We start from the raw sequence: 16,430 nt of genomic DNA, 5'->3' as shown, positions 1-16,430 counted from the left end.
GCCAGTTTTACTGAGATCTATTGTTAGGTCTATCCACATGTCTAGAAGAGTTGTTGTCTACATGCTAGAATCGTCCAGTTCTTCAGGAAGGACACTTTTTTTGTCCTCATAGAAGGTGTATAAGAGAAGCTAATTCGTCATAATACTATCAAGTTAGAAGGTTCTAATTAAACTCTGTGGATATTTTGAGGTTGTCAGTATAAGAAGCAAGCAGCCAGAGTTCCTGTTTGCTTTATTCTCTGAGTCATACGCCTGGTTAAACTCAAAAATTAAATTCTTTTCAAATATACTGTCCCATATTCCCAGGTAGGCAATTCTGAGCAGACGGGACGAGGAACATGTATTTGCTTATTACATTTGGTATAGCTGTTCCAGGGGAATGTTTTACATTTCAGGTGAGAAAAAGAAGTGGGTAAAAAGTGGCTAAGTCCAGACAGAGGACATTCTAGTGTTCCTTGGCTCAGGTATGCCAGCTTCCTTCACTGAATATCCTTGTGGTGGGGCCTGTTGTTCAATGAATGGCATGCAAGTTGCGTAACAGAATTTCAGTTAAATTATTGTCAAGCCATTTCCTTGACAGGAAACAGATCTTTGATTTATGGAGTGATAACTTCCTTTTGTTCCTCTAATAAGAAATCCAAGAGCACACCAACGCCACGTAGTTTCTACCTGCCTTCAGAGAAATTCGATTGTGTGATCGCTGTGGAGGACTGCACATGGCAGTGACAGCTAGCCTCATATCTGGGTGGAGGGAAGCTGCTGCCCTCTGCCTTCCAGGGAAGAAGCCCCAGCCCTCCCTCTCTGTGCTTAGGATGCCCACTGCTTGATCCAAGAGGAGACACTACCTGCCCCTGAGCTGGTCGGTGGCGCTCTCTCCAGTCAGTTGGGCATGAAGGCCTCTGCCCACAAGAGCAACAAAAACAGAGTTAATTCTCTAACACAATCAAATTATTCCCTTTCTTTGGAATTTTTACAGCAGCATCTGGAGAGCAGAATCTCCCATGAGAAGTGGAAGAAATTTGATTTACAGAAAGAAGCCGCGGCGGCCAAGCATCCTGAGTAAAAGAAGAGAGTCATCAGTTTCAGGCACTGCCTTGAATTCTTGTAGTTCTGTATGAATTTAGGTAATATTAACACGCACACATATAACCTGAGTGGGTTGCACTTACTGTTAGTCAGAAGGGTTTCATATAATCCCCAAACTAATTCTTTTTTCTTTTTTTCTGTTCTTTTTTCTTCTCTTTTCTTTCTCTTTCTCTTTCTTTCCTTCCTTTTCTTTTTCTTTCTTTTCTTTCTTTCTTTCTTTCTTTCTTTCTTTCTTTCTTTCTTTCTTTCTTTCCCTCCTTCCCTCCTTTCTTTCTTTTTCTTTCTTTCTTTCTTTCTTTCTTTCTTTCTTTCTTTTTCTTTCTTTCCCTCTCTTTCTTTCTTTCTTTCTTTCTTTCTTTCTTTCTTTCCCTCCTTTCTTTCTTTCTTTCTTTCTTTCTTTCTTTCTTTCTTTGTTTCTTTCTCTTTCTCTCTTTCTTTCTTTCTTCCCTCCCTTCTTTCCTTTTCTTTTCTTTCTTTCTTTCTTTCTTTCTTTCTTTCTTTCTTTCTTTCTTTCTTTCAACTTTATGTAGTGTGTGTCAGCCTGATTGGCCTGAAAACAAGGGCTGTGACAGAAGACTTGAATTACACGATGTCTGACATGAAGGACTGTGCACACACACTCACAAATGATGTCCTTCCAGGCCAGAGATTAGACAAGAGCTGACTTGGGGGACCAAGGTAATCATTAAAAGATCATCTTAGAGTTTTTTTTAATGTTCTTTACAAGTCATTTTAATTTTTTTAAATGTTTATTTTTGAGAGAGAGAGACAGACAAGTCGTTTTAAAAAGGTCTCAGAACTTGCAGACGCAAAGGGAAAAGATAACATAGTCCTAACAGGTAAAAACGAATGTCTCATGACATGATGCCTAGTGACACAGTGAGGAAGTGGGAACTCATCCACGGGCAGCTCCGTGACTCCCGATGAAGGTGAAGATGTGCCCGTTCTCCAGCAGTTGTTTGGGAAACCCCGGCAGGTGTTACAAGGAGACACGTACAAAGGTGTGTGTGCTAGTGCTGTGTGTAGTAAAGAAAAATATTTCATGTAATGAAGGAAAACGGATGAAAAGTGGGAGCATCGCGAATATAGTTTGTTCCATATTCGTATACGCCTGGTTAGAATTCCCGGGGGCAGTCACCATCCCATTTCACCCATGAGGGAACTGAATCCCAGAGGCCCCAGGAGAGTGAAGGGTGGAGCCAGGACTCACACCCTGGCTGGGAGCCCTTGTCCTCACACTATCTCAGTCACTTTCTTTGTGAAGCTGGCATGGGACAGTGAGGTGGGATGAGGCTACCGCTCAGTAGCCCTAGCACACGGGGGAGTCATGTAGCCAGAATTTGGCAAGTGGTCGGTAACATTTGTCCAAGTGTGAGCTCCTTACACAACCTGCAGGTGCCGGAGGCAAAGAGCCAGAAACCGGGAAATGTCCAGGAGCTGGCCATGGAGACCAGGCAGGACCAGTGTCTCTGCAGTGACTCTGGGTCCACCAATAGAGATTTGAAAGTGAAATGAGCCAAGCCGGGCTGTTCACATAGCCATTCGATTCTGGCAGTCAACCTAATAGGGCCCAGTAGAGAAGCTGCTTTAGGGAAAGGGCAATTCATGGTGGGTCTGGACCGAAGCGTTGGAGCTGGAGTCGAAGCCACTTCTCCCGGCCAGCGTGGGGCTGAGCCGGCCGGGACCTGGGGGGAGCGCTCCTGGGGTTGGTTGCAGCATCCCCTGCATGGAAAGACCCCCTCGCATCCAATGTAAAGACATCTCCAATGTGTAGCCCCATTCTTCTTACGGCAATGCTCCAACGATAATAAAGGGAATATTCCCCAGTGGACGTCCCTGCGGCCTCTGAGGACATCTGGTTTTCTTTCCCACTTAGAGACCGTTCATGAATCACTCTGCAGCAGAGTGCACTTCAGTACTAAGCACTTGGCTTATCTGACCTGCTCATTAATTCTATTACACCAGCAGGAACCTCGTTCTTTCTCCCCTGCCCTCGCAGAGTGGCCCCCAGTGGCCCAGCTCGGGCCACACCGCAGGGAGCTCCTGTAGTACCTCAGGGCTCCACAGGTCCCGGGTGGGCCGGTCCAAACCCTGAGTCCCGCCTGGCGGGGAGATGCCAAGGGCCCGTGTATATGTGTGTGTGTGTGTGTGTGTGTGTGTGTGTGTGTGTGTGTGTGTAGATGCCATTAGAATTCTTACAGATACTGAAAGTGAAATGAGGAAATGATTGGGCAATCGGATGGAAGGGCCGGTGCCAGGAAGCCCTATCACCCACTGGGGGCCGGGATGCAGCCGGGCAGACGCGGGGAGACCCGGGGGAGTTCTCCCGGGGGCCACGGCACAGCCAGGCCATGTAGTCGGTGTGGGACCTCAGCAAGCACCGCTCACAGGAAATGATCCCTTCCCTGCGGCCACTTTCTCGAAAGGCCCGGACCTTCCAAGTCCCCCGAGTGCCATGGAGGGCTGCGTGGAAGGCGAGCGGTCACGCCTTCGTCCTCGCCCGGAGAGGGGAGAAGAAATGAAAGTGAAGGAGCCGCCCGGCTCGCGCCCCAAAGACGCAGCGCTGCTGGCCGTGACCCTGCTGCTGGCGCTCACGTCCTGCTGCCTGTCGGTGGTGTCCCTGTGCAGGGTGGCCGTCCTGCAAGCCGAGCTGGGGAGCCTGCGGGCGGAGCTGCGGGGGCCCCGGGAGCCCCGGGAGCTTCGGGCTGAGCCGGGCCCTCCCCGGGCGGGGGCTGCAACCCCCGGGGCGTCCGGCGCGCGCCTGGCCCCCGCGGTACCCAGCGCGCTGAAAGTGAGTGCAGCCGCCGCAGCCCGTCCCCCGCCCCCCGCCACCCCCGCGCCCCTGCGACGCCGGGGCTGTAACTTGGGGTTTCTGTCTCCCCAGGGGATCTTTGCACCAGCCCCGGCGGGAGAGAGCAACTCCAGCCAGAGCGGCAGAAGGAAGCGCGCCGCTCTGGGTCCCGAAGACACAGGTACGTTTGGGGCGCGGAAGCACTTAGCAGACGGGATGCCGGCGTCCGCGGGTGTGCGGGTGTGGACCCCGGCCTCCGGGTTGGGGACCCCCTCCCCTCCACGAGCGCTGAGCGGTGCCCGGAGGCTGTGCAAGTGGCCTCTACAGCACGTGTGGCTTTTGTGGCACAGCCGGCGCGCCGGCAGGTGTCTGTCCCCGACAAGCGGACTTGGAGGGCTGGGCCCTGCCTTAACCACAGAGGAGGGGAGGGGTCACAGGGTCTTCCTCGGATGGGACACACCTGCGTCAAAAGCCGTGTCCGTCACTCGAGGAGAAGAGCGCCGCGCGCTGTGTCCACCTGAGTCCCGGAGGGTCAGGTATAGATACACCTTCCCTGAGGATGCGCTGCGCGCCCTGGGATCACGCCGGGAGCAGGTGTGCGGCCGCGATTCATTGTGTTTATTGCTCTAGCTTTAAAACAGACTTTGTTTTACACACACACACACACACACACACACACACACACACACACACGATGCTCTGACTGTAAACGTATTTTTCACTGACTGCCTTATTCATGGAAAAAAGTCTTTCCTGTTTTGCAAAACCATGATTTTTATAAATGCTTTGGGTCGATTACCTTTAGTATCGCTTTGTGTCTATTAGACACAATTGACTTTAAGCAAATATAGACTACGAAACACTCATATTTTTACTATACTTGAGCAGGTGAATTGTTTTCATACTTTGCATTTTATCATCTGTACTTTGTACACAATTAAAAAACACCATATATATACTACGGCATATTTTTGCGTTCACTTATCGTTATACAATAAGCATTTTCCTTCTTTCTAAGTAATTCTCACACATCCACGTTAGTTCGTTATCATGCAGTTATGTCACAATGATCATTTCCAAAGTTGTTGCGCGGATCTCTCATTTCCGAGGAATTTTATGTGTTCCACATAAATTCCATAGATGAAATATCAGAACGAAAGAGGATGAACATTTATTACTGCCATGTTGCTTTCAAAGTGAGTTATAAATGTGTACAGTCAGAAATGCAGTGCACAAGGTCTCCACATTCTCACAGCATTTTATTAAAATTTATTCTGGCTAGTTTAGTAGTTGTCAAACAGTATCTCAAATGTAATCTGTTGCTTGCTCGAAGAGAAGGATGAATTTGTTTCTGCATATTTGGGTAACTTCTAATTTTGTCACCTGCTAATTTTTATTTATGGCTTCCCTCATTTATCCTAATTTTTTTTTGTGATTTTGAACAAGCTCTATGTTAGACATACTGTTTAACAAAATTTGGGTGTAACTATTTTCATATTTTGCTTTTTAAAATTCCTGCAGAGATTTTACATCTATGTATTTAATGTGATAAACTTTTCTTTTTGATTTCCTCTACTATATCAAAGCAGAAAATATATGTATTTGTAATCTCTTACACAGCCTATTCTACAGCCTGCTACTTTGACTTTTTCATAATTTAGTGTTTTAGTTTGGTATTTAACTCCTTAATCCTTGTGGCGTTTATTTGGTGGATCACATCACACCAGCTTTATCTTCCCTTCTTCTTTTATGTTTTCTTACCAAACTGCTATTAAATATAGCTAATTTCATGGGATGCTCATTTTCAACTTGTTTGCATTGGAAAGCTTACTGTGTTAATATTAAGTCTCTCATGAATCTATTTTGAGACTGTTTTTTCACTGATTTATTATTCTGTTTATCTGTATTAAATAAAATATTTTAAGTATTTTGTAACATAATGAGCTTTAATATCTAGTAGGGTCAGAATGCCTCAATCTTCTTCAACCTCTGTGCTACTACTCCTCAGCCTTTGCCCATTCATCTTACAAATAAACCTTAACTTTACCATTGCAGAGAGGATACGGGCTCCTTACAGCAGATTTAAGAAGAAAGGACGTTGAGTAAGAAATTAATTAACTTCCGGAGTCCCACTTCCTCAAAATACTCTCTATTATATTTTAAAATTTCCTCCCATGTGTACATTTTTACAAATTTGTGATTTGATGGCATCCACAAATGATACACTGATTAAAATTTTTCCGTAAATAATTTGTAATTTTTAGAAAGTTTGGAAAGTAATAGAGAATTCTATCAAGTGAATCAAAATTTACTTAGTATCTAAAACCCAGATGTAATTGCTATTGTCGTGATCATGGTTTGCCTAAGATTTTTATAAACCTTTCATATAGTATACATATATACAGTATGTATGCATATGGATATATCCTATATATGTATATATACAGTATATAGTACATCTCTCTCTTTCTCTTTCTCTTCTTGTATATATACTCATAACATTCATAGATCTGAGATGAAAGGTTTGAAGAGGAGAACCTTAGTGACTGCTCATATCTGCTCTCCTTCCTCTTCAGTGAAACTGGCTTGAATGTCGTTTTAGACGCCATTCTCTTTTTTTTCTCTCTTATTTCATGTATTTTCTATTTATTTTTCCCCGTAGTATATTTATCACATTCAGTAAAATTTCATAATGTGTTTGTTTGTTTTTTAATATGAAATTTATTGTCAAATTGGCTTCCATACAACACCCAGTGCTCATCCCAACAGGTGCCCTCCTCGATGCCCATCGCCCACTTTCCCCTCCCCCCCAGCCCCCCCTCCCGTCAACCCTCAGTTTGTTCTCAGTTTTTCTGTCATGCAGGGAAAACATATTTTATTTAGCACTACAAAAATATGTATATAACCAAGAGGGTTTCTGAAAGTCCATGATTTTATTTTTCTGTTTGGTAGCATCCTTTTTTTTTTTTTTTTTTGGGGGGGGGGGAGTTGAGAAAATGCTGAACAATTTGAATCTATACAGCTTTCTTTGTTTCTGTTTATTCTACTCTATTCTGATTTAAGTAAGGCTTAAAAAACCTTAGGTTCTCCCTTTTACTTTCAAAGTGTCCATTTATGTTCTTATGTATTAATTTTCCAAATACTTTATAGATCCATTGACATTTTTGGTTGGAATTTTATAAAAATTGTAATTCTGTGGAAGAAAATGAATTCTTACAGTGTTTTATTTATATATCCAAGAATACTTAAATGCATGATATCTCCTTACTAAATATCAAAATTTAAATTTCCCGGGGTGCCTGGGTGGCTCAGTTGGTTGAGCATCTGATTGGGCTCAGGTCATGAATCTGCAGTTCATGGGTTCAAGCCCCACATCGGGCTCTGTGCTGACAGCTCAGAGCCTGGAGTCTGCTTCAGATTCTGTGTGTGTCTCTCTCTCTGTAACCTCCCCTGCTCACCCTCTGTCTCTCTCTCTCAAAAGTGAATAAACGTTAAAAAAATTAAAAAAAAAAAAAATTTAAATTTCCCAATTGGATACAATTTTCCCTATATAGGTTTTACGATTCTTTCACAGTTAGTTAAAAAAGGTTTTCTTGCAATTTTGGAGTCCTGGTATTTTCAAATGGCTCGTTAAATTCTTTAAAAATGTACAGAATTCTCACGGGGCGCCTGGGTGGCTCAGTCGGTTAGGCGTCTGACTTTGGTTCAGGTCATGATCTCACGGTCTGTGAGTTCGAGCCCCACGTCGGGCTCTGTGCTGACAGCTCAGGGCCTGGAGCCTGCTTCGGATTCTGTGTCTCCCTCTCTCTCTGACCCTCCCCTGCTCGTGCTCTGTCTCTCTCTGTCTCAAAAATAAACAAACATTAAAAAAATAATAAAAATTAAAATGTACAGAATTCTCAAAAACGAATGCAGCATTCAATCACATGGTTATTTTTAAGCCACATCCACACACATATTGGATGTATACTTAACAGAAATATAATTTTATTTTAGTCTTTTTTTAGAATACTCTGCTTTCTACCTCTGCTACTCAACGTTAGTTGCCATCATTTTATGACTATGTCAAAAAGGTTCAGAGCTAAGTATTGCTAAATGACACTCCAGAATGTCACCCATTTTTATTTTTCTATAAGTCCAACCTAAATTTCACTCAGGCACGTCAATTTTACTGCATGTATATTCGGTTTGTGAGTAAACTCCAGTGTGTTGGGCTAGAAAGCCTCCCTTCAGCACACAGCATGCCTAGAATCACATCAGTATTTGGTAAGTGTCACATACCACCTGTGGGGTTTTTGCCTTGTCATTTGTACGTGTCCTGTCTGTACAACTAAAGAGTAGAGGCTTCTGTGGTATGGGCCATATTTCCTCTGCACATTCTTCGTGGTATTTGCACACAGTGGGTGTTCTATGAATATTTGTTGATGGATCTTGGGCTCACTATGAAGTAAGATGCTGTGATTTGGCAATCATTGGGAGGGGGGATTTTTCCCATATTTCTTCACTTCTCAGGTTTTGATCAGAGGCCATCTTATGCAATTTTTTAACTTGACATTTAAAACAACGAATTCGCCAAAGAATGAATTTGATCACATGGCGAGAGTCTCAGGGAGAGTTTGAGAGCCCCTTGCCCCCGCCTTGGTTCACCGGGTAGAGGCACAGTTTGGGCTCACTAAAAGTCATAGAGACACTCTCATAGTCAGCAATCTAACTCTAATTTCGTGGATTTCTGGTTTTAATGTTTTGGTTTTAACTGAAGTATTGTTTACATACGGAGAAGGGCACATGTCTTAAGGGTACAGCTTGGGGGGTATTCACAGACTGAATGGCAGTAGTTGAAGGGGCGGACATCACCGTCAGCCTGCGTGCCCACTCGGTGCTCCATCCACTCCTCCCCGGGGTAAATGCTTTTATTTAATTGCGCAGGCTGGTTATTTGGCTCTTGTTTTGTTTTTCTTAATGGTGTTGTGTTTCAAATGGAGGTCTTATTAAGTTTTCTGTGTTTCATAAGATAATTTCTGATTGTAGTAGAACAAACAGAAATGTGGGGAAATCCAGGATCAAAGAATTGCCAGATGGCTCATATTAGCCAAAAAGCTCACTTTTAAGCCCGTAAGTGTATTTGGAGATATTCCTAATTAAAAATAATAATGAAAGCGCTATGGCTTTGAAATATTACATGTTAAAGTTTCTTCACAAATGGAGTCATAATGATCAATGCTGTCAGCTCTCCTGTTCGCTCTAAGAACCTAGAGATAAGCATCCTAAGAGTCCATCAGGACGATGAATTCTTTCAAATGGATACCCGCTGAGCTAAAACAGTTTATTAATAAACAGTTTATATTTATTTATTACTAAACAGTTTATTAATAAAATCGGGTGACCTTTATATTTCCCCCCTTGTTATTCAGTAGGGAATTTAAAAGTTAATAGAAATACATGTGTTTTAGGGCGCCTGGGTGGCTCAGTCGGTTAAGCCTCCCACCCTTGGTTTTGGCTCAGGTCATGATCTCATGGTTTGTGTGCTGATAGTGTGGAGCCTGCTTGGGGTTCTCTCTCTCCCTGTCTCTCTGCCCCTCCCCTCCTTGCACTTTCTCTCTCTCAGAATAAATAAATAAATAATTTTAAAAAAAGAAGTTCATGTGTTTTAGATGATAGAAGTACAAAAATTATTTTTATTGATAATGTTTATTATACGTGTCTCATTAAAATAGTAAAATAGTGTTGACAACATGGAACAGAATATAAAAACAAGAGTGGGAAAAAAATTACCCATCTTTCCTCTGCTAAATAAATATTTATTGTAAGATTTTGGTCAATCTGCTTTACGTTCTTTTTCTCTCTTTTTATAAACTTTTTTAGTTGGGAATTATTTTAGAATTACAGAAAAGTTGCAAGAACACGGCAGAGAGTTGCCATATACCCCTCATCCAGTGTCTCCTGTTGTCTTACGTTACCATCCTTTGTCATAACTGCGAAGCCAACGTTGGTACTTAACTAAAAGCTGAACTCCATTTCGGAGTGTTCTTTCATGAAACCCATAGTCCCTCTCCTTTGTAAGGAAAGATGGGAGGTCGGAAAGATCTGTAGCATCCAGGCTTTGTTTCACTGAGATTTCCGACAGGGCTGTATCTTACAAGACTGTAAAGTGAGTGTCGAAAGCATATATAGTGTAGAACTCAACCATCCAATTCGTACCAGAATTAGGCTAACCGGAGGCTCTTACCCAGTAAGGGTGTGTTCCTTCCTAGAACAGAAACAGCTGGCTGTTGTCATGGTGATCTTTGACCAGAATCTTCCCCAAGTGCTATTTTCCCCCCCCTGCTTCAATAATGACTTCTTTTTCAGTGTTGCAAGAGCTGGCTCCCGTTCAATTTCAAAAGCAGTAATAAAATAAAATAGTGACCTCACAACCAAATATCTGAACCCTGTTCTTGTCAAGTTTAAAGTTTTGGGAAGCAGAAGAACCAGGAAATGAGTCAATCAAAGCAGCCAAAAGTGATGTTGTGTCTCTTCCATGTATGCCGCGGGCCTACTAGCTTTCAAACTCTGTTCTAGGTGTTGAGGGTTGATCAGAAAACACAACAGATAAAAGTTTCCTGCCCCCTGGAGATTGCATTGCAGTGAGGTGGAAAGACACAGAAAGTGGTCAATAAACATGAGTAATGAGTAAGTAACAATACTAGAAAATGGCAAATATCATGAAGAAGTGAATGATTTAAGGCAGAATTAACAGATTCGGCAGTGTGAAGGGTGAGGAGGGGAGAAGATGTGTAAGGAGAGGTCAGGAAAAGTCTTTCTGTTTCTTCCTGAAGATTCAATCATTCTTTATTCTATCACCTTAAAAAACTTTTGTGGAAATGGGTAGATATTTAAGAAATAAATCCATAATGTTGAGGAATGTGTTGTTCTCAGTAATCCTGTAGGAATGGATATTGGTTTTAATGTTTATTATTTTTATAAGTCAAGTCCTATTTAAAGAACTGTATTGGACAGCTATATCTTTGTTACGAACAGATTTTGATGGGGCGGGGGGACGGGCTAGATGGTTGATGGGCATTAAAGGAGGGAACTTGTTGGGATGAGCACTGGGTGTTGTATGTAAGTGATGAGTCAATTCTACTCCTACTTCTGAAACCAATATTGCACTGTATGTTAACTAACTAAAATTTAAATAATACAAAATAAAAATAAATAAAAGGTATTCTCATTTTTTAAGAGCTAGAGAAGAAACAGATTTTGCTCAAATATACAGGAAGCATCCACTGGGCCAAGGTCTGGGGTGGACACTCAAGAATATATAGGAAAGTGGAGAAAAAGACTCAGTCACTGGGTGTCTTCCACACACAAGCTCTGGGTTGGGCTCTATGACATCATTTACCTTCTCAGTAACCCCTGTTAGGTTGGCATTATTGTCCTCATTTTAGACAAGAGACTTGAAGCCAAGACATAATCAGTCCCTTCTCTCCACAAGCTAAATATTGAGCTGGAGAAATTAAACAAAATTAATGTAAATTTAAAAATAGTAAACAAGCTCTTTAGCCTTTACAAAAAGCATGTGTAAACTATGACTTCACTTGGTTCTCACAACACCACTATGAGAAAAATATTGTTATTCTAGAGATAAAATATTTTAATTTCATATTAAGTGTTAATTTCATGATTAAACAGCTAAATTGGTTTGAGAACTAAGGTTTACATTCATTATATGCTAACTATAAATTCTGAGTTGTTTTCCACTGTGCGAGCTATATGCACTTAATGTTTGCGTAATACACCAGATCTGACAAAAACTGTTGGGTCTCGAAGAAACCTAGACCGTTATTAACATTAGGACCAACAAGAGGACAACGATCTATGGTATTATAGGATGTTAGTTCAGATCACAGATTGAAAGATTATTAAGACCATGATGGATAAGAGCTGAGCTGAGTTTTGAAGACTGACTCAACTCAGGGAAAAAGAGACAGTATTCCAGGGCATGGGAACAGTAATGGAACAGGAAGTAGAAAAAACACAAGAAGAGGTCTTACTGTAGTAGGTGGAACCATCAAAATACACACTAGCACCTCGGTATCGTTCCTTTGCTTGGATTTTTGCAAGTGTTTATTGACTGCGATGTTTTTACAAGTTCAGGCTTTCTCCTCCTCTTTCTTTTTTCTTTTTTAAGCATTTAAAAAAATTTTTATTTAAACCCAAGCTAGTTAATGTACAATGTAGTGTTGGTTTCAAGAGTAAAATTTAGTGATTCATCACTTCCATATGTGCCACAGATTTTTTGTTTTTGGTCTGATATAAACCAGATGCTGTGCAAATTTGTAACTGATAGTTCTTAATGTCAAGTGACTCAGCCTAGGGAAAGAGACAGTAATAGAAAAAATTAGGATATATAGTGAAATGTTATTTCAATAGATGTATGTGCAAAGTGTAGTGGGATCAAATAGTTAGCTGTAAGGATCAGGGAAAGAGTTGATATTTGGCCTGAGCCCTGAGGGATGGACAGGTTTCACCAGATACTAAGGTGAGGAGTATTTAGCCAGGCAGAATAGCACATACGCAGTCCTGGGAGCGGGAGGATGAACTTCTGTGCTTCTAGGTATGGGAGGGTAGAGGTCGTGGGGTTGTGAAGGGAGGTTTGGGTTTTGTGTGCAGGGGAACCCCACCTGAAGGAGTTATAAGAATTAGAAGGCAAGATAAAATTCTGGTTTAGGAAGGCAAATCTGAGGAAATGCAAGCGATGGAGTAGAAGTAGTAGAAAGGCCAAGAGGCACAACTTGGTGAGCAAGTGTTAGCGTCAGGAGAACAGTGAGAGTAAAGATCTGAACGGACCCACCCCGCTTGCTCCTCTTGTCGGGTTTGATTATTCTCTCAGTCTCTGTCTGTCTGTCTGTCTCTACCCCCTTCAGCCATATTGCTGTATCCCTCCAACTTTAGCCTTTGTGTATATTCATAACTATTGATTTTGTGTGGGATGTTCCTACCCCCTTCTTTCTTCTTTTCTTTTAAAAAATATTTTTTAATGTTTACTTATTTTTGAGAGAGAGAGACAGAGACAGAGACAGAGGGTGAGCAGGGGAGGACCAGATAGAGAGGGAGACACAGAATCCGAAGCAGGCTCCGAGCTCCGAGCCATCAGCACAGAGCCCATTGCGGGGCTCAAACCCATGAACTGGGAGATCTTGACCTGAGTTGAGTCAGATGCTTAACCAACTGAGCCACCCAGGCACGCCAAACCCCCACCTCCCACCACCACCACCACCCCCCCTTCCCCACCCTGCCGCCCCTTCTTTCTTTTAATTTCAGTTTAAGTATCACTGTTCAGAGAAGCCTTCCTGATTGGGTCAAAGTCTGGCCACTGTATTGCTCTTACAGCTGCAACTTCCAGTGTGTCTTTCGGATTCTCATTCATACTTGTTCCTCCCCCTAGATCGCAAGCTCCATGGGGGTAGAGATAGTGTCTTTTCTTTTTCTTTTCTTTTTTTTTTTGCTATTCCGAGCACAACATATGACCTAAATTTAGTGCTCAGTAAAACTGGTGGATGAGATAAATGACAGACAGAATCCACACTGAGCAAAAGTTGAAAAATTCAAACCATTAGAACTTGATTATTTGTTGGATTTCAAGATTGCAGAGGAAGGAATCAGGCATGTTTACAAAGTTCCTAGCTTGGGCAACTCAGAGGATACTTATATCCACTAAGAGAAAACAGAAGCATAAGAGGCGTGTGGGTGTGAGGAAGACAAAGAAATAAATTTGGGTCATGCTGAGGTTGAATCGTCACTGTGGCAGCCAGGCAGAGATGTCCAAGGCGAAGCGGAAGGTGTAAGGGCTGGCTGTGCAATTCACTGATAGCTTTCTCCAAGCATTAGGTATATTTTTGTGTTTACCTTCCTTGGCTTCAAGTATGTGTGCATATCGTGTCATGAAGCTAATTTTCATCACTGGTAAGTTACCTATACCCAGTGCCTTATGAGTATACACCATTAATAATGAGAAGTGTTCTAAAGCGATGCAAGGAATTCATGGTAAAAGGGGGGAAAAAGCCATATCCTGTGGAGATGATGACTCAACTATAAAATTAGTCATTTTAAATTAAAATGTTTCATCAATTGTAAAATGAAATAACTTAGGAAGATGGCATTTTGTTTCCTGGGGTTTTGTTTTGTTTTGTGTTTTTACTCTTAGTGTTTATGAGCCAAGGCAAAGGACTGCCATTTTATATATCCTACAGTGCTTTAGGCATAGAAAATACTGAAATCAGGAGTGGTACCTGGCAGTGTGACAATGTCCAATTAATGCTTAGGACTCTGTACACACACACACACACACACGCACACCCACCCACACACACACACACAGTCTTCCATTCAGATAATATCTTTCTTTACTGCTATCAACTGTCGTGATTTCTGTTTTGCTCTGTCAACTTCTTTCCAAAACCCCCAAAGAACCAGCACCCCTTTTTACTTCCTCAGGGCCATTGTAGTGCTACCACCTTTCTGAATTACCCAGAATTGAAAATTCGTTTTTATTATTAGTTTTTAATTCTCCTTCAAACACACACTCGGTCACAAACTTTTAATTTTTTTTCACAATTTATCTTGGATGCTGTATTTATATAATTGCTTTGGGGATCAAATCACCCTTATATTATATTTATGCCAGTCAACAGCTGAACCTTTGTTTTCACTCTTCTCCGTGTGGCAACTTAGTCTCCACGAGGACACATGTATGATGTTTCTCAAGCACAACATATATCAGGCAGGCCCCTCTGAAGATTAGGAATTTCTATTTTTTTTTCCTGGTAAGTCAAATACATACTTCTCAATTTAGCTCTCTAGACATACTTTTAAAACTCTGTTAACTTGTATTGGCAAACTGTTTATCGCCAATCAAATAAGAATTTATAATCTAGTTTTTCACCCCTAAATTCTTGTATTCCCATTCCAGTAGAAATGTTTTTCCCCAAATCATGCTTTCTTGAATTTCCTCATAAATCTGTGTTCATCATTAGGTCAGTATTGGGGTCTTTATGGAATTTATCCTGGTTGAACTTTTCCAGCCACTGATTATTTATTCAAAACTAGCTCAGGAAAAATCAAACTGTATTTCTCGTGACCTCATACACTGAATGGTAAGGTATACAGAAATAAAAGAGAGACATCGCCTTCAGAGTCCACATTCTTTAAAACCTGTGGTGCAGTAAGTAAGAAGACAGAAGGAGGAAGGGACACAGGAAAATGCAGGAAGGACATCTCATCCAGACTGAAGAGCTTGGAAGAAGGTTGAATGAGAAGAGTAAAAAGGACTACGAAGGAGGAGTAGGTGTGGATCATATGGATGGGGCGAATGTAATGGGAAGCGCTCTGTGTTTTCCACTGGAGTTACGTATAATCTGCGTAATTGCAGTATTTATGGTGGTTGATATTAGATCGAACTTTTGTTGAAATAAAGAGAATAAACCCGATCCCAGTTTGAAAAGGTTTGGGTCCAATACAGAAAACAATACAGCAGATAGCAGCAATCCTGTAAACTTTCCAATCCCTTTTTCTATTTAAATGGTGTTTCAAATGTAACATAAAGGTTATACGTAAAGAGATGGCTTTCAAACTCAAGATGTTTTCCGTAGGGAAAATATTTCAACGCTAGTCTAGTTGTGAGGTTGGTTGGATTTTATTGTATCAGATATTGAGCAATAGCAGATTATTTTTGTTCTGAAAACTCTTATTTTAGGAATTCTCTTTTGTGAACTGTTTTGGCCGTCAATATCATATATTTGTTTTAGAAATATTTTACACAAAGTTTAATATTATGGATAAATATTATGCTGTAAATTTGTACTTAACAAGATCAATTTTCCTTTTTTTCACACATCATTATAATATATAATATATACATTTAGAAATATGTGTGACCCCATCACACACAGGAAAGTTTTAATGTATGCTATTGCCTTGATTCGTTACAAAGATAAATTGTTCTCAGACTCTTCAAATTTCCTTCCGTTGTAGTAGAGGGAAAGATGTATGAAGACTTTTAAAAACTAAACACAGTCGGTGAACATCATACCAATCTTGTGTTTCTTACAAGACTGTGCATTCTCAGAACTCTTGTGGTTGGATATCTTTGCTACTGGGAGAAATGAAAAAGTGTTGCTATTTTGACCCACTTTTTGTGAGTGACAATCTGTAGTTTAAGGTCACATCTGTGTTGAATGGGAAAGTCCTAAAGGACTGTTGTACGAGAGAGAAGATGACAATGGATATGGAATTTTCTAAAAAGGAAGAGCTGAAAGTGAAGAGGTAAATAACACTGATAAGGTTGATAGGACTCAAGCAGCATCTCTGGAGGCCAGAATGGGAAGTCCTCTGCTGATTTCCAACAAAACTCCTTCAGAAGCCCGGTGACTTTCTCTGGAGTAAGGAAAATTAATGAATGGCACTGGCTTCAGTGAGTATAATTCAAATACTATTGTTGAACTTTTCTTTTAATATTCCATCTTCCTTTCTGAAGAGTATTTCTTGAAACACACTTTTCCCTCCGTAGTGTGTT

The 16,430-nt window shown here is 41.4% G+C and overlaps 1 protein-coding gene across 1 annotated transcript in view; it reads left to right on the top strand.

Moving 5' to 3' along the window:
* The first annotated feature begins 3,245 nt into the window (after positions 1-3,245).
* Positions 3,246-16,430, top strand: part of TNFSF13B (TNF superfamily member 13b) — a 30,822-nt gene continuing 17,637 nt past the window's right edge. Inside the window, exons 1-2 of the mRNA XM_019443917.2 lie at positions 3,246-3,877; positions 3,971-4,058. Coding sequence (XP_019299462.1) covers positions 3,326-3,877; positions 3,971-4,058 — 640 coding nt within the window. The 5' untranslated portion in view covers positions 3,246-3,325. The remainder of the gene's footprint in view (positions 3,878-3,970; positions 4,059-16,430) is intronic.

Source organism: Panthera pardus, unplaced genomic scaffold (genome assembly GCF_024362965.1).
Source record: "Panthera pardus isolate Hobbes unplaced genomic scaffold, ASM2436296v1 HiC_scaffold_1, whole genome shotgun sequence".
Taxonomy (NCBI): domain Eukaryota; kingdom Metazoa; phylum Chordata; class Mammalia; order Carnivora; family Felidae; genus Panthera; species Panthera pardus.
This window is presented reverse-complemented; position numbering and strand designations above follow the sequence as displayed.